Source organism: Manacus vitellinus, unplaced genomic scaffold, assembly GCF_001715985.3.
Source record: "Manacus vitellinus isolate BGI_N305 unplaced genomic scaffold, ASM171598v3 scaffold_67_pilon, whole genome shotgun sequence".
Taxonomy (NCBI): Eukaryota; Metazoa; Chordata; class Aves; order Passeriformes; family Pipridae; genus Manacus; species Manacus vitellinus.
Window position 1 is genome coordinate 129,687 of NW_021940737.1, and position 18,386 is coordinate 148,072.

The 18,386-nt window shown below is 39.3% G+C and overlaps 1 protein-coding gene and 1 long non-coding RNA gene across 6 annotated transcripts in view; both read right to left on the reverse strand.

Moving 5' to 3' along the window:
* Nucleotides 1-428: 428 nt before the first annotated feature.
* On the reverse strand, nucleotides 429-10,164 carry LOC115307900. 3 transcript variants are annotated; one of them, XR_003916258.1, is made up of 5 exons: nucleotides 10,001-10,164; nucleotides 7,673-7,782; nucleotides 4,910-5,203; nucleotides 2,721-2,851; nucleotides 432-2,065 (listed from the first exon to the last, which is right to left on the reverse strand). It is a non-coding gene; the product is annotated as an uncharacterized LOC115307900 (long non-coding RNA). The 3 variants fall into 3 exon arrangements; XR_003916257.1 differs by having other exon boundaries at nucleotides 433-2,069; XR_003916256.1 differs by having other exon boundaries at nucleotides 429-2,851.
* Nucleotides 10,165-10,943: 779 nt separating this feature from the next.
* The window catches only part of DNASE2B (deoxyribonuclease 2 beta), a 38,797-nt gene continuing 31,354 nt past the window's right edge, over nucleotides 10,944-18,386 (reverse strand). For 2 of the 3 annotated variants that reach the window (XR_003916253.1, XR_003916252.1), the window contains exons 6-10: nucleotides 18,123-18,320; nucleotides 14,977-17,552; nucleotides 14,389-14,474; nucleotides 11,257-11,484; nucleotides 10,944-11,077 (exon numbers count right to left, since the gene is read on the reverse strand). Coding sequence is in view for 1 of the 3 variants with exons in the window: in XM_008921494.3 (XP_008919742.2) it covers nucleotides 17,197-17,552; nucleotides 18,123-18,320 (554 nt within the window). In the remaining 2 variants the exon portion in view is untranslated. Of the gene's footprint in view, nucleotides 11,078-11,256; nucleotides 11,485-14,388; nucleotides 14,475-14,511; nucleotides 17,553-18,122; nucleotides 18,321-18,386 lie in introns of those variants that run through there. The other variant, XM_008921494.3, reaches the window with a different exon arrangement.

Below are 18,386 nucleotides of genomic sequence, written 5' to 3' on the forward strand. Positions count from 1 at the left end.
TCAAGGACTCACAGGAACAAAATAATGATACACAAAAATACAAGAACTTCCTAAGGCAGGGGAGGAGCAATAAAATACACCAGAAACACATTGTGGACTTGGTAGAGATCACTGACAAGGTACAATTACAACTTCAATGGAAGGCCCAACTAATAAATGCATGCATAGTATTAGTTTAATTTTTTCATAGGAATTCCAGAGTCTTTTGCTTGTTTTAGCTATGAACTCTGTTCTGTGCAAATAACATTTTAACCAGGATACTCTTATTTTACAACTTACATAGCATGCTCTGTTGGGGGTTTTTTTGCGCGGTGAAGAAAGGATAATATGGTCTCACTGGGGTGGAATGGTCAGTGGTGGGAGACACTCCCTGTGGCAGGGGAATCTGTCTTTGAGCCCACATCTCTTCAGCTGAGAATAGAGCTGGACATGGGCCCACCACAATATGCTGTCCTATGAAATATGAACATCTATACCATCACTTTTTGAGAGAAACCCTGCATTGTATTTTGTAGAGATCCTAGGCCCGTGATGCTTGGTATGTGATACTGTACCAAGCCATCTGTTATCTCTACTGTAGAAAAGCCTCTTGTTTACTCAGCTAGGCGTAAGCAAAAAATAAATGCTAAACTGCTTTGCTCTTTCCAGACTGTTCCCAGACTTAGGCATACCCAGAGCTGTTTCTCCAGGGGTGCATTTCATAGGGGAGCAAAGTAAAATTACAAGGTGCCTACACAGGAACTGCGTGAGTAGTTTTCAGGATCATCTGCTTGAGACTTGCAGGCTTGCATTCCTTAGTGGATATCTTGGTTACAGTCTTTTAATTTCAGTGTTTTCAGTCACCCAGGGCAATCTCTCTAATGGATAAAGTGGGTATCATGCATGATAAAGTTGGGTATTATTTAACGTTTAGAATTAACACTAGATCTTACTACGTGCTCTCAATGCCTGTCCTCATCCCATTACTTAACACAAAAAAAAATTATTATTTTCATATGCTTTTCTGGGTTACTCTTGTTTACAGTACCTGAGCTGTGTACAAACATTAAGGTGCTTATTGGAAAGAAGGCATGATGTCCATTATATGGATGAGAAAATTAAACCATTTTGTCAAAACAAAATTTATTAAACATATCTATGAATTTAGAATGCCCAGTGTAAGATACCCAGAGGTTATTTGGTGAATATTTAGCACTATGCATTTAAACCACAACTATATTCAATTAGGTTCACAATTAATGTCACCATGCTCAGGATCATTCTAGATACCAGATTCCACATATCTCAAGTTCACCACCCAGCAAATGAGAAATGCGGACTGAGTGTCCAAAAAAGTTAATTTTGCTATGGCTGAATAAGGACCAAATGAAATTTTCTTAGTTTTCATTCTGTAATGCTTTTGCTTTAGAGAATTTCTTTACAATCTTCATGCTTTTGTGTAAAAAGTCCTAGGCTTAAGAAACAAAACAATGTTAAAAAAAACCAACAAAGGCCCCTCTGAGTGGCAGTTTTATCTTCCAGACTATTGACATCCATGTCCCCCAAAGGTATCATTCCTAAATGTGCTGAGAGTGCACTCTGTTACCTTGTCTAGGCCATTAATAAGGACAGTAAGAGTTTTGGCCTCTGTATGGGTCCCTGAGGAACACCAGTAGTAACCAGCCACCTTTTTGTGTGAACTCAGAACTGCTGATCAACACCCATTTTACTGCACAGCCCATCCATCTACCTTGTACATTTTTCCACTGCATATTTCTCCAAATTGACTGTAAGGGCACCGTGGGAGTCCATGTTGAAGGCCTCCCTAAAGTCAAGGTAAATAGCAAGCACTGCTCTTCCTCCTCTGTTGAGCCAGTCTTCCCATCAAAGGTTTGCCCTTGGTAAAGCCACATTACACCGTCTGTTCTCAATCACCTTTGTGTATCTCAGGTGCTAGGAAATGTCTTCCAGGAGTATTTGCTCCAGAGTCATCCTGGGGAAAGGGGTGAGGCTGGCAGACCTGCAGTTCTCTGGGTCTCTCATCCTGCCCTTCTTGAAGGTGCAGCAGTTCAGCCTGGTGTACCCTCTTGCTGTACCATGCAAAGAGCAGTAATCAGTGATGCATTCAAATGTCTGTGTCAAACATCTCAGAACGTGTGTCTATGTGCATGTGGGAAAGAAAAAGAAGCAAAGCTTTTGGAAGCCCGACAGAGCAAGACTTAAATAATCTCAGGAAAAATGAAGCAAAGGAGAGCATTTCAAAAAAGAAGGCATTTTACACGGTATTCTTGCAAAAAACCCTTGCAAATGTATTATTTAAAAATTATGGAAATTCCCTAGTCTGCTACATATGACTGTTGAGTTTTAAACTCGTTAGAGTTTAAAAAATTATTTCACAGTTGCTTTATGTACGGATGTCAACACAGTAGTAACCATGTAGTTATAACCAACATTACAATAACTTCTTCCCACAGGATTTATCAAGATGGCACAGCTGGCCATTATCTTAAACTGATAACCAGATCAGCCTTGTTAATACTGGGTGTTTGATTTACTACAAGTCTGTCAGCACTTCTGGTTAGTTAGTAGATTATAACTACTAGATAATGCATTAATTGTATATTAGCTGGGGAAAAAATATAATGGAGGTTGCTGGAGTTTCAAGTGCCTAGTGCAGAAAACAGGAATACTTCCCCAAATAGAAATTCTATGAACAACAAAATTGTAATTTGATACATTACACTTTCTCAGAAGTTTATCCAATAGCTACCCATGGCAAAGTACTGAAGAAGCATCTACTGTTTCCAGCCTGGTATTTTGCTGAATTCCTTGTGCTGCTTCTGAGATCACTGTCCTTTTCCAAAGAACTGTCCTGTAAAAGGGACAATGGCAACATTTCATCAATGATTTGGGTATGCAGAAAAACTTGTGTTTCTTGAGGGGTGTGGTTCTCTTTGTAGGAGTGGTGCTTGTATCTCTCTGCTGATGGCGATAAAAAATAGCTTGAGCAGCCTTAGTAAAACATTCCTTCACGTAGGGAAAAAGAAGGAGTTTATCCAAGATTAGAGTATGACTCATTTCTAGCCAGATATTTTTCAGAATACGCTACTTTGTGTTTTCATTTTATGTATTAAATTTCTGTTACTTTACATTATGACATATTTGTACAGTAGTGGAATAATTTTGCTGAAATAAATAGAACTTGGTATAGCAAATAATTTTGTTTCTTTTTCTGCATGCAAGTTGCCCCCAAATATATAAGAATTTTCTCCTTGATCAAAATGAATGCAACACAATTTGCCTGTGCTACTAAAGGTACTAAAAAAGTGTAACTATTTTGTTACAAAGTAAAAGGTGTCAAGTGAAACTGTTGTTCCCCTTGCAGATCACTCTTAACTTCGTGGTATCAACATATATGTTATCAAGAATAAGCAAAATATATTGCTTAAATATTTTAACACATTTCAGTGATAAGGAATTAGTCCACAGTACTAGTACATCTTTGGAAAGGTGAGCTACCTTGAACAATGTGTATTTTAGTATAGCTAAGTGCAGGCTAATATTGCTAGGAAAGAAAAACGTAGTTTGGCTATTTGATGGAGGGCTGCACTATGAAAAGCAGCAATAGAGAAAAGCAAGTAAGAACACACAGCAATGCCATCCATGTGGATCCACGTGGAGAGCACTGTAGCAGTAGGGGTTGGCTGGTGGAGCAGCATGTCCTGATACCGAGACAAAAACTGAGAACCTGGTTAACCAGGCTATGGTTGCTTTGTGATCTAGAAACCCTTCTTACAGGGGCTTCAAAACCTTAATCTCGAGCCCATCAATGAATTACATAAGCACTAACTCATCTTGAATTACATAAATAAAGAGAATAATCGTAGAAATCTTCAGTTTAGAAGACAAATCTTTTAAAAGATGTAGTGTTTGAAAGCTGAGCCATTTTTTGATTACAAAACAAAACCAAAACATAGAGAGAACCCCTTGGACTAACTGAGCCATGGAAAAAAAATAAATTGATAGGCCTGGGAAGTATTTCTTGCCACTTGAAATCTTTAAATCAAGAAGGTGGATTGTTTTTCCAAAGGAAGTCTTCTATCTCCACCAGAAATGCTGTAGATATCACTTGATCTAATTGCCACCTGTACCCTGCAAAAGGTCAGGCTGGAGACTCATGGTGCTTTCTCCTGGCCTGAAAACCTGTGATGCTATGAAACCTCAAAATGGAGGAAAAAACCCTTTCAAGTGTTTTATAAGAATTTTAGAATAACTGCCATAATATTCAGATGGTATGGGATTGAACATTGCAATGAATGGACTTTTAAAATAATTTAACAGGCATTTTTAGCTACATTACAGGTTTGGTTTTTTTCCTGTTTGCATCACTAGATTTTGATGAATAGTCACTAGAATTGCAGAATCTCTTCTATTTAAGGCTACCCAGCCCTTTTCCCCAATAAGATTCTGTTTCTTTACTGGTTTATCAAATCTTTTAGACTGGTATTTCAGTGCTGGGTGTTCATGGTAAATTTCTGGAAAGACTATTTTTGCATTTGGCAGTAATTATAAACAACATCAAAAGCAAAATGACTAAAGCTAATAAAAACAAATGCTAACGCAAGAAGTGGTTCTAAAATGTTAGACAGACTGGTAGGATAACTTGGAGATTTACCAGGAGATTTCTTTCTCTTTTATATTATAAACTCTCAGTAATAGAACTTTTTTTCTTATGTGCTGATAAAATATTATGGACATTTTTAAGTGCTAATCACAAAATAACAAAGATAACACACAACATAAGGCATTTAGCTAGTAACATATAATCCCAGTGTCAGATAAACTTTTTTTCCAGCATGCATATGTAGCTCTTATTAATGAAACTCAAGCTACACCTAATTACTACTAACAGAAGTACACCAGCGTTTACCTCCCACACACAGAGCCACACCTCGCCCTCCAGGAAATCCAGAGAGCTTCCGAAGAATTATTCGTAGCTGTGGCCTAGATTTCAGTCTCTTTGGGATCATTTTTCTGTAGAAGCTTGTCAGAGCCAATCCTGTCTGGTGCACAGGATTTGACTGAACAAAGAAATTAAACTCATAGTGAAATCTGCTCTTAAGTTAGACCTTTTATCACAGGATCTCTTTTGCTTGGTCTGCATGGTTCAACCAGTTTGGTGCTTTACCCAACACAGAGTGATGCTGAAGACAATCTTTGTTCCCTGCAGTAGGAGACAGAGGACAGAATCAAAAGCACCATTTCAGTAAAAGTAACTGTACAAACTGACAGGGAAGAATTAGCTAAATTGATTAGCTAAAATATTTCTTTTGTCTGTATTTCCAAATTGATCATATTTTTCTCCTGTCTGGGAAAATACTTTATTTCCTAAATTTGTGTGGGATTATTTATGAAAGAGAAGGTATGGCATGGTTACCTTTGGTAGGAGAGAGTTAGGCTTCAAGCTCTGCTTTCTTATTGAACCAGAAGAGTTTTAAATACATCTGGAAAGAAATTACAGCATTCAATCCAGTACTAGGATTGTATCCATCAGCTGACAATGCATCTGGCCATGGCCTTTGCAATTCAGCCTCCCATGGAAATGTGCAGTACTGTAGTGCCAATATGGGATTCAGGAGATCTGTCCTGTCCTCAGTTTCTTTCTTCACAAATACTTCATAGTAACTCTGATACATCCCTTTGTGCCTTATTCTCCTACAAAATTTGTGTGAAAGCATTTTTGCTTTATACAAATAAATAAGTAGAACATATGTTCTAGAAAGAACAAGGGCCCAGTAAATCTCTTAGGGAGTCTTCTGCTGGGAAGCAAAGTCTCTGAAAAGCAACTAGAGACTAACAGACCCCAATTCCTATTCTCTGATGTGGTGACTAAAACAGAGAAGCCAACTCTTGATTGCCCAAGCAAGTAAATATTGAGAAAGAATAGAGAGATTTATACTTCATCTGTATCTGGCACCAATGCAAGGAAAAGTGGAATGTTGTAAATGGGGTTTGGGTCCTAAATTCAAATAAAGTGATGAAAAATTAGAAGGATTTCATAGGATAGAGATGAGACACGATTAAGAGATACTCTCCTTCTAATGTGGGGCTCAAAGAGTTCCATCTATTTAGCTCATCAAATAGAAGGTTAATAGGGGCCCTTTATGTACCATTTTGTGTTGTAAACATCCGTTTAAAAATCCATGCCTTAGCTCTGGGAGACAAAGATCCCAGACCTGCAACCTTAATTTATCGTTACCTCTAATTAATCATTGAGATTGTTACCAAGAATTATGGTAACTTTTCTGTTGATATTTATTTCAACATGTATGTTTCTCCTTCAAAATGATACAATCTAGTTCAGACAGGAATGAGTTCAGGAAAATCTGCTCTCCATTATACCGGAAGTCAGACTAGAAGATCACACACGTAACATCAGGCTTTCTAATCTGCTAATTAAATAGTTTACATAAATTCAGTTTAATCGGTTCTATGTTTGTTTGTAAACAGTATTTTAATATTTCATGTTTGACTGCAGCCTCACCTAATCTCAATTATTTCTTACTGTATTTGTGTGGTGGAACCTTGTCATCCTACAAGCACCTCCATGTTTTTCCTTAAGGGTGGCATCATTAGCTTGTTACACAACCTGCAAGGCTGATATTGTGGATATGATGCCAACCACAAAATCATTGAGAGATGGAGTGATGGCGTTGCTGGAGATACCAACAAAACTGCTCTGGATCCTGCACACAAGTTATTTATCAATAGCAAGTTCTGTTGTACTTTTTTTAAAGCTTAAGTAGAATATACTGCTCAGATGATTGTAGTCTCTTCGCAGGCCTCTGTCAAGGATTATTAGCATGTCATTCCAGATTTTTTTTTTAACAACTAAATGTATAAGTTTCCAGGCTTTTATCCAGGCTGAGGCTGGTATTTAAAATTTTGTTCTCACTTGTTCTTTCAGCTAGACGTATCAAATTTCTGTCACAGAATTAAGTTCTGGGAAACTCCTGTGACAGAATTAAGTTCTGGGATGGAGCTGGATAATGAGCAATAAATAAAACCAGAAGACTACACACTTAATATAAAGGACTAAAAGCCAGCAAACCCTCTACATATTATCTGAGAAAGCTGCAGATTTTGTACACAAAAAAAAAAGATGGTCCAGTTGTAAAGGATAGTCATACACAGGCCAAATCAAAGTTTTACAGGCAAATGTAGTTCTATACTTCCTCACTTTTGAATACTTTATTTCACAGTACTAGAGTTCTTCAGGTGTAAGCTTCTCTTCATAAGTAGTATGTTCATACAGCCATATGCAAGACTTACTGTAATGCTATCTGGGACACAGTGCTATGGGAGTTTAAAGTACTCCCTCTGGGAGTATCCAAAACAGAAAATTCAAAGCATAAACAGATACAAACCTGTATCAGCAGTAAAAGAAATAGCATGGGTGGTTTTCTTTAAGAACAAAAGCATGCATTCTAATTGAGAACATTAGCTAACAATGTCTACATGTGAAATATTTTAAAGGCTGTGCCTTTGAATGTATTAGGTCCAATTTCCAAGGCTGTTGAGAACTTGCCAACTGCATAATTTTCATTTCTAATTATGAAAGATTACTGTCAGAAAAGCTGACTTTCCTTTTTGAAGCCAAATCCTGAGAAGGTACCGAAAAACCAGGACTCACCCTGACTATTTCTGATCATCCTTTTACAGTTTCTTCTGTCGGAGTAATGCTTGCAACATAATAACTTTGCTAAAGAGCTTTTGAAAACTGGTCTCTCAAGCTTAGAAAATCTGTGTGAAGAAAGTAATAGTTATCATTCAAACTTGACGCCAAAGTCTAATTATTACTTCAAACACAACAAGAACACAGCAACAGGATTTTTTTTTAATCTCCTTGGTGCACTGCAGTAGCCACACCTACATCCTTTCAGAGGAAATATATTTCTCTTCTCCCGAATACTTTGCACAAATATGTATTAATTTGTACAGTGCATTCATAAATTTATCTAAAGTTTAGCTCTTCTAATTTTTTCTCTGTTGACCTTATTGTCATGCTTTACACAACACTACATTCAATTTCCACTGGACTTACTTCAGATGCTGTTAGCCCTTGAAACTGCCCTTGCCTAGGGAGGACACTGTGCTTATGGTGTAAGTGGTGAGGGCCACGAAGCCACTCGGTTTCACTTTGCCTTTACCACACCAGTTTAACAAAGATAATCGAACCAGTTGTGCTCAATAGTGCTATGTTTAAGTGTCACTTGATCCCACAAAGAGCTGGGCTCATATACCCAGAGATGGGAACCATGAAATACAGATTAGTTTCTTATCTGTGATACTGTGTTTCACCTTTACTGTCCTATCTGTCTAGCTGACGGTCATTTCAGTTGGATTACCAAGCTAAACCCACAAATTCAAATAGCATTTTCGAAGCATATGATTTTGAAAGCAGCCAAACCACATGCTTCACTCCTCACTTCTTTGATTGTAAATGTGCTGATTGTTAACAGTGAGGACGCTGGAATCCAAAGGAATTTAGCATTAAAGAAATACTGCATTTTATTTTAAAAGAAGTATTGAAATCTCAAGTCCTCTGTACCGGCAGGGCCCTGAGCCATGCTAGCTCTCTCAAAAAAACCCAACTGTATATTTTGACATACAACGTGGGTCTAACTTGCAAAGAGCAAAGGTTTTGAAATTTCCCTATAATTTTCCAGTAGAGGCACAGGCTTCCTTAAGAAATTAAATGTATGGAAAATATGCATGAACTTCTATTTCATAGTCATATTTGTGGCTTTATTAAAGGTAACTTACTAATCTTACACTAATGTCTTTACACCCAGAGACTGAAAATCATTGCTGTACAGTACACAGACATACTAGCATATGTTAAACATAGTTATTGTAAAGGTGCTTTTCTGAAAGTGTTTGCCATTGCTTTCTTGATACAGCCTGCAATGGTTTGGTGGTGCAGATGCCACATGAAACATCTGAAATAGAATTTGAAATCAGTGGAGAGGCCTTAGTTAGGGTACACACTGCCATGGACTGTTTTCCTGAAACACATACCATTCTTTGGAATTTGGTTTATTTGAAAGAGTCTGTGTTGTCAGACTGATTTTGGTGACCAAGGAATACTGAAGGACAGAGGGGTACTTTTTCTCACAAAGCTAAAATAGTACCATGAGGAACAGATAAACTCACTCATCAAGGGTGTAACAACCTCTCCAGGTTGTACATTACACACGTACAGTGCCTTGACACAGTGTTGCATTATGTGCTCCCAGCAACAGAAGCATAAGGAGTCATCCAAAGGAAAGAGAGGGAAACTAATTCTGCTGTTAGCAGAAGAATGGTATCTCTGCTCTTTTAATTTCTACTTTGCTGTATGGTACCAGTACCAAAACAAGACCTGCAGAGGTACTCAGGAATGAGTTCCCTCCTCCTGGCTTTCCCACATTCACAGCACTTAGAAAGCAGTGTGCACCCAGAAGATGTTCTTAGTCCTCTAGGGAGATCTTAAATCTCCCTAGAGAAGAAAAGAGTCCTTATATCCACACAGCCCATCTTCCTCAGTTCTAACAACACAAAGTAGGACTGAGGAGATAGAGCTTTCAGCCTTCATTCTGCCAGAGACAGGCCTTGAAAGAATATCTTGAGTTACTGAGATGCAAAAAAATATACCCCTAAAGGTGGGGGTATCACTTCTTCCTGACTTGGGCACTGAAAGTATAGCCATGAACAAAGAGAGACAGTGTCCACCAAAAGGAAGTTCATCTCTGGCCAGCTCCTGTGTAGTCCTGCCTCAGAGAAGTTCTCTCAAAGAAGCTGCCTGTGCATGAGACCTCTCTGAGGTCTGTCCTAACAGCCACCCTGGCAGTGCTGGAGACAAGGCTGTGGTCAGGCCAAGGAGTGCAACTCCTGCTAGAGACATTTTCATCGTGTCGTGACTATGCTATCACCCTCTAAACACAGTTTGTGTCATAGACTATGGAATTTCAGATTTTACCCTTCAGGTTTTATAGGTGATTCCCATGTCTTTGAAGTTCTGTTCCCACTGAAGATGAAGGCAAATTCCTGCTGATATTAGTGGGGTTAGGATGTGTCCTTGTCTCTGTTTTTGCTGTTATTTCCTTTGTTGCAGCAGACCTATTCCTTTATTAAAGTTTTTGCCTGGGGAAAAAGAAAAGCCATGTTGCTAAATAAATTATGAAATATTTACATTCGTGAAGCCAACCCCTTATGGCTAGCTCCTCCTCTGATATTAACATGACACTTTTTATAGAGCTACAGCTTCTATACTGCCATTATTCCTCTGTGGGACTCAAGACCGGGAGGTGACAAAACAGCCACCATGAGCCAAGTGACAGTAAGTAATACCTGGGAATACTTAATGATTTTGACACTAAGTGCAGTGAGGAACTACTATATTAGACCAGTGGTAGTTTGTTTAGTGCTGGAGAGCAAAGTAGGATCAGAGATGATACTGAAGAAAACACAAAGCTTGGGAGGTTTCTAAATAAAACTTGATTTTTAACCTGACAATAACAGACCATACGTTGTAAATATATCTGTAATAACAATCCCCAAAGCAAAGTGTTAAAGGCATCAGTCTTCTTATCTCTGTGTATTTTCTGTTTATTTTCTTTTGTATTTGTATTACTTTTTTTGCCTGCAGTTCTCTCAATACTACAAGAATGAATGCAGCTCACTTCAGCATCACCAGCTGTAATTAAATGATCCGCAGTTACTCCTATGAATGTTTTGCGTCTCTTGTTTTTACTGTATTTTTGTATTGGCTTTAAACCTTAATCGTAGTTTCCTTCTTTTAAAAGAGTGGTTTAGCATCTTATTCAAATACGTGTGGTTCAAACTGGTTAACTTAGCTTATGAATTTCTCTCACCTACTTTTACCTATTTAATGCTTTTGACTTTGCCTTACCTTACCTCTCATAGTTTGGTAACAGAGATGCAGCAACTTCCTCTCGGGTGTTGGTTTGGTTTGTGTTTTTGTACTGCTTGGCTAAGTCACTTCAGTTTATGCCTTTCATTTTAATCTCTGCGGCGTAGCCTGTGGAGACTGTATCTGTAAAATGGATAAATGTTAAGTATCTATCATAGTAAATTAAATATCCTGTAAACTGGATTTTTGCATAGCTAACTCCTAACGTTTCTCTGTCATCACACTCAAGGTCTCTGACCTCCTTGGTGTTGACAATCCTAACGCTCCTTCTGCTCTTCCCTTGCTCTCTCTGTCTTGCTCACCTTCAGTTGTCTTATTCCTTCTTCTCTCTTTTTCCTGCAAACTCTCTTTGCTCCCATTTCTCTGTTTCTTCTCATCTTTTGACAGTAAGAGGAGGGCAAGTTGGTGAGTGGCTGGGGATACAACTGCACAGATTATCCCTATTTGCTGTGCAGAAATTCTTTCATGGTCTTTTTTTGCAAAATATTCCATGCAACACTGTCAGTTCCTTTATTCTCACCTTGACTTTCCTGAAAGAAATATTTGGAGCATTAAGAAAGCAAGAGAGGAAAAGATGCAGATTTCCCTTGCAGAGTGCCCAGGATTTACAAGGTCAGGACGTGAAATGGAGCAGCTTTCAGAGCAGGGGAGGACAGTGGTGCTGACCATACTCATACCAGAGAAAAAATATGTTTTTAAACTGCACTATCGCTAGAGAAATCTTGATGTTTGGCTGGCGGAATGTTAGCCCAAAAAGGAACCCTGGGAAAAGGAAGACACAAAAATGCCCTGCAGCTAAATACTCTCACACTTTAGAAAGCCAGAAGTAAGGAACAAAAAGAAAACACTCGGTAACATGGCTTTTAGTAAGCTTTCAGCAAGTTTTGGAATGTAATGGGGAAACTGTGTAATGCTGTAGTGTGATATCCATAATTTACGAGCATTAATACATGTGAAGACAGATTTTTGGATTACTGTATTATGATGCACAACTCTGTGGCTAATTTGCATGCAACATTTCTATGATTAATAAATTAGGCAATGCTAGAACTACTGTACTACAGTGAACCATTTGTAGCAATTGCCTTTACTCTAGCATGCAACATCAAATATTATGCTCTGCTCCTGTAAGCTCTGAATATTTGAATATGGGTTTGCAGTTCCCAAGCTGCAAAGTGATCAAAGGAGGGGAAGAATGTTCCTTACTTTTATCTCTCTTACATCAGAATAGTCAGAATAGTCACCAGACACCTTGGGAAGAAATGTCAAGCAAAGGCAAATGAAAAAAATAAAATCAAAAGGATTTACTAAAATCACTTGAGTAAAAGTGTAACACAGCTATTTATAAAAAGTGAGATATATTTCTCATGTCCTAATGTTTTGTATTTAACAGTTTTAGTAAAATGAACATATCACATATGCATAGAATAGCATATTTGTAATACTGGGATAAATAATTTAAAAACCCTAAAGATAAGCATACAATGGGTCTGCATTAAAAAGTTAGATTATGCTGTCTGAGGCCAAGATCTGAAAGTGCTACAACCGATTTCTGGGTTCACACACAACTTCTTTTACTGCCTTCATGCCAAATTTGTAAGGATTATGAGAAAATTCAGCAGATTAGATCTTTAATCTGGTATATCCAGTCTAAATACAAAAGTGTCAGATATGGCTAAGATACTCAGGGTATCAGGATATCTAGAAAACACTGATGTTGCTACCCCAGCTTGGAATTTCAGATCAGGCTCTCTGCCTTGTACTATGAAGAATTTGTTCCCTACAAGGTGTTTTTTCACACTTAGCCTACCATCAGTTTCTGTTCGTTCTCGTTTTTAAATTCCTGTCTTTTTAAGAAATCTCTTGTGAAATTAAAGAGGTGCATCATATTCTTGCATCACATTCTGAGCACAGTTAGACTGTGGCTTACTGAGCTTTCAGATGACGCTGCCAGCACTACTCTGCCTCCCGACCATTTCACCGCGGGCATAGGCAGCTTACACCTTCTGAAGCAATTGCTATATTAAGTACCCAGTGATGTATCTTTCCCAGAAACTGAAAATAAAGGTATAAAAGAGATTCACACAATACTTTATGGGCGTTAACATATGGGTGTAAGTTTCTCCATGGATAATTATGTGACTATGCTAATAATGCCAAGGATGGTTTGATACATTAAAAACATTTCTCACAATGATGCTATTGAGCATTTCACTACTGTCAGAAGCCAGGACTGTGTACATTTAAACAAAAGAGAGATGAGAGGCCCATATGTCTTTGTAAAAATAACCTTCTCCATTCATGCTGCAGGGAAGCTGAGGAAGCCCTGTTTGACACAGGCGCTTACATTAGATGTGTTTACTGGAAACTTCCCAGTTTTGGGGGGTTTTTTTTGAGAGCAGAAAACTGCACAAAACGTGCCAAGAGGGGAGCAGTGTGTGTGGTTTGTAAGGACAGCTGGAATATTGGGTGTTACTGACAGTGAAATGATCAAAACCTCCTGATGATCAAATGATCAAAACCTAATTTGTGCAGGACTGCTGTACTTTAAAGTGCCATCATGCACACTTTGAAGCAGACTTTGCTCTGGCTCAGAAGGACGCCTGTGGACCCCTGTGACAAGTCCAGGCACCAGGCTAAGTTAGCATGCCTTGGAGAAGGGAAAACTCAGAAATTTTTCCCAAAGCTTCTTTTGACTTGCTGGCGGGCAGCTACATTGTTCATCACTCCCGTAATGAGAGAGCAGGGTATGTTCAGTCATTGTGGAGACACCAGAAGCAATTCCATCACAAAGGCTGCTCTGTGAAGTGGGCTCAGGCTGCAATGCCTCTGCCTGTGTTCCAGTTTACTGTAATTGCCCAGCTGGAATTAAACCTCACACAGTTTAAATATTTAAGCCTTCACTTTTTTTTTTTATGTGTAGCTTTTCTTCAATGTCAAATCTGTTGACCTCTTGCATTAAGTCTGTGTAAAATTGCACTTTCCAACACAGCAAACCACTGCCCTACTGACCCACAGTAACCAGTGTTAGAGAAGCATCCTCAGGGATACGGGGGTTTACAGAAAAATCATCACGGCTTTTTGAGCAGTCCTGCCCTTGCTCTGGGGTGGCAGTAGCAGTGGTGAGGGCAGGAGATGCAAATGGCAGGCATGTATTTCAGGAGACTGTATCTGCATTTCCTGCACCCCGCAAGCGTGTCAGGCGTGCTGGGACTGAGCCTCAGCTTGTGGAAATGATTACAAGGCAATTTATACCAAACAATGATCCCTACTGTTGTGTTTGTTACAAACTTGGCTGCAGTACAGTAATGTTTAGTGGATTAATAATGTTTTCTTTTGGCCTCTCCTACTCCCTCGGCAAACAATTTTCATGTATAATAAATGTTCTCATTTAGTCTAACTAGAACGGAGCCCAAGGGTCAGAATAGCCATACCTGCACACTGAGAAGGTACTCCAGGTTTGCAGACAAGAGAGCAGCTTTATTCCTTCTCCAGGCCAGGGTCCAGTGCTTGTGCCCTCCTGCAGGGTCAGTTTTGCTGAGCACATCCCCCTGAAATTGCAGAGGGGCTGTGCCACATGTCCCCTTCTGCAGCAACCAGCCTGCCCGGTCAAAAGGGTCATGGTGGGCAGCAGAGGCAACACAGAATCACTGGGACAGGCAGGTATTTCTTGAGTGTTTGGCATTTTAAAATAGAACAGCGTATTTTAAATTTAAAAACTTTATGAATACATACATATAGGCATATAAAATAGGCAAAAAGTATTTCACACTAATGATTGATCACAGCGCGTGCTGTGAGGGCATATGAGGTTGAGTAAGTGGCTTATGGTCTTGCATTTGCACAGAAAGCCTTTGAGTTACAAACCCTTTAAAAATCTATTTGGTTTATTTTGTTGATTATCAGTCTCTTTTGGGAAACGAAGAGCCTGCCCATGTTTCATAAGGTGTGCAGCAGAAATACTACGATATGCAAATACTGAAGTTACACAACAATAGCAAAACTGAATTAAAGCTGTTTACAGCTAAAACATGAGAGAACCAGATCTGCAGCCTGTTTATTGCCACACCACTGAAATGAGTCTGTATATTGAGGTGCTTGTACTGCTGTATGGTACAGCTGTTTCTCTGCACCTTCCTACTGCTCTTTATACCTCCTCAGGTATAAAATGGAGGCAACCACTCCTGGGTATACTGAAAGAGGAATGCTTAAGTTAGTCTAGTAAATGCTTAAGTAGTCTAGCCTTATGCCAGCTATCAATTGATCAAATAATTAAGAACAGCAATCAGCACTTAAAGTCAAGTGACAGACTGGTGACGTGTAGCCTGGGAAGCAGGGCTGTGGCAACACTTCTGTGACAACCTGTGGGACAGAGACTCCTTGCTATCCAACTCTGTGAATCCAAATGCTGTGGCTGAGCATTTGAAAATACCATAATTACAGGTTGTGCCACAGGTGCAGGTGCTCTCTGAGGCACCACGGGGAGCCTCACCAGCACTGTCTCCAGTGGAGGGTTTCTCACCAGCCCTGTACACTGAGATCATGTGTACACAAACCCACGGGCAAGATGCCAGAGCTCAGACAGGCAGGTCAGGTTAGTGTCTGCCACGAAAAGATGGGCAAGAGAGATTAATTCTATCTTGGCTTATCTGAGTGATGCCCTACCATCCCACGGCGCAGTGTTCTGTGTCACTGGCAATATTTGCTGCCACAAAAGATGTTGCTCAACCCTAGCTAGCAAAAGAATGAAAGGTGTATATGTTAAACAATTTCACAAGCATCAGAGAAAAAGCATTACCAAGCAAATTATTTATCAAATGTTATGTCATAGGCAGAGAAAAGTAAAAAAAACATTTTGTGCAGGATATCTAAGCTATCTACACTATTTTCACTGAGCTATGAAACTCGGGTTTGCCTTTGATCCAGATTGGCTAATTTTGAAATCTATTCTTCCACAGTTCCCTTCATTATGAAGGCTTGATACATTATTTGACAACCTCTCGTGGTTGTGGGGCATTTCTTTCTGTCTAATTCCTTCTAAGACGCTTGTGGAGAACCAGTGGTAGGAACTAGGAACACAGCAAAACAGAAATATTAGTGGGACAGCCAACTCTTCAGACTGGAGTTTATATCAGCAATTCAGGAAAAAAATTACGAGTGAGATAGAACCCTATAAATATATTTAGGAACATATTAATGCAGATACAATTCTGAAATCTGAACCCAAGAGTGTATCAGGATTTTCCAAATTTTCTTTACAGAAACTCCATGCAAACTTCAGGTCCTAAGCCTGAAAATGGAGATATTGAAAATTAACAGTCACATTTGTTGTAATGTGAAAAGGTAGATTAAATAACATCTTCCTTCAAATATTTTCTTCCCTTTTCTTTATTTTTTTTCCTAATTGTCTCCATTTTTCCCTTGGCAGCTATATACATTGTAACAAACCACAAATAACTATATAGATGGAAGAGGGAGACTGTCAACAGACTGTTTTTTCTCTTATTTTGCTTATTCAAATTTTGAACATGTTTATTTGTTTATAAGATTGCTGTACATGAATAAAAGCACTAGAAATACTCCCAAGCTATTGGTTATAGAGATGATTAAAGATGCTTTAAAGCTCATTTATTCTCTAAAAATGAATCACGTAAAAATGAAGCCTTCCTGTCCACAGATCTACTCATCTCCCTGTCTGGATTTAATCAGCACTTTAAGAGATTCAGCCCAAACTGAGCAGAAACGCTGTGATTTATCTCAACAGCACCTGAAATATGGGGTGATTTTGAGGTATTTTGGGGTACTTGTCCCTTGCCGACTGCCCATTCCTGACAACCCAGCTCAGGAGAGAGGTTTCTGTTGTCCTTCCCATCCCATGTGCAGCCCCAACTCACAAGTTGCTCTAGGGGTGCCCATGCAGGGCACCCACAGTGATGTGCTTTGGTGCAGCCTTGTGCCACAGGGTACCATCCCATCGCATCCCATCCCATCCCAGCATGGATGGTGAGGAGCCAGCAGAGAGCAGAGCATGGCCCAGCACACGCAGAGCCTCTGGGTCCCACACCAGAGCAAACCAGCCATAATTTACCTGCACACCACCTGTTTTTATAGCCAACAAGGTGATGACCTAGCACACCTGGCAACTCACAGGGCCGTTTTTCACAGAGGAAATAGATTTTAAGGCAGATATTTCACACACTTTCTATGTAATAAGGGCTGTGCTGGTTGGGAGGAATGGTCTGTTATATCCCTGTGGAAGCAGCAGTGCAGCTTTCGTAGTGGATTATCAGGTGCCTGAAGGCACTGTAGATGTGTTCATTCTGGGTACAGATGAACCCACCACTTCTCCAAGCTTGCTCAGCAGCACGGTTTAAGTCTCCGATGCAGGTCCACTGATCTTCGTATTTCCTTGAAACAGCCCATTTGGAATGATCATTAATGGAATGAAAGGTGGAATTCAATGGCATCCCTATTAGGTTTATGTTGTAGACGTGGTAATCGAGAGAGCAATTTGAGTAAAGTTTTTGGCCAGAACGCTGCCAGGATTCAGCCAACAAATCGGTCTTCAGTTCCTGAGCTATCCAGGCCACATAGATATCTGCGGAATAACACAGGGTGTGGGAAATTAATCTTTCACGTTCCTTCATTTAAAAACAGACTGAAAAGCATCATCTAGATTACACTCGTTTCATTGCAATGCATAAAGTCAGCCAGAGGGGATTTTGCCCCTTCCCCTCATTTTGACTTTGGTTTCAGAAGTTCATTTCTAATTTTTCTCCTTCTAGAAAACCTGTTACAAACAACCAGCAGGATAAAAAGGAAAGGACAAAAAAATTGCAAATCTTCTTGATAACAAAAAGACCCCAGATGATTCAAGCCCCATATTTCTTCTTTGTTGTTATCATTCAATAAATTTTCTGAAAATATCATTGTTGAACACCTTAGGATGGACCAGACAGCTTTTTGCTTTGTGAGGCTGAGAGAATATTAAGTTGGGACACCATTCCTTGCCCTCTGTTTCATTCATTTGTGAAGCTGAACTTCTTTTTTTTTCCCTCAAAGAAAATGCTAATTGTCAAAGAATATATTAATTGTCAAAGAATATATTAATTAATATATTAAGAATTAATTGAGAATGTGTGATACATAGAGCAACAGGTTCCCTTACCATCTATGAATGAGTGTGACTTTGCAAAGTGGAGAAAGGTTTCCCCACGAGCTGACCGGAGCTTGGTGAGGTGGCGCAAGGGGACCACAGGCAGCCTGGACTTTGCACAGAGCTTCTGCAGATTTGGGAGATCAGCTTGGAAGATGTTAGGGATGGAACAACTGTAGATTCCGGGATTATAACTCAACATCTGTTGGTCTGAGAAAAACCCACAGAAATGAACATAAGCAGAATTAAAATGGGCTAAAGCAAGGCAATCAAGAG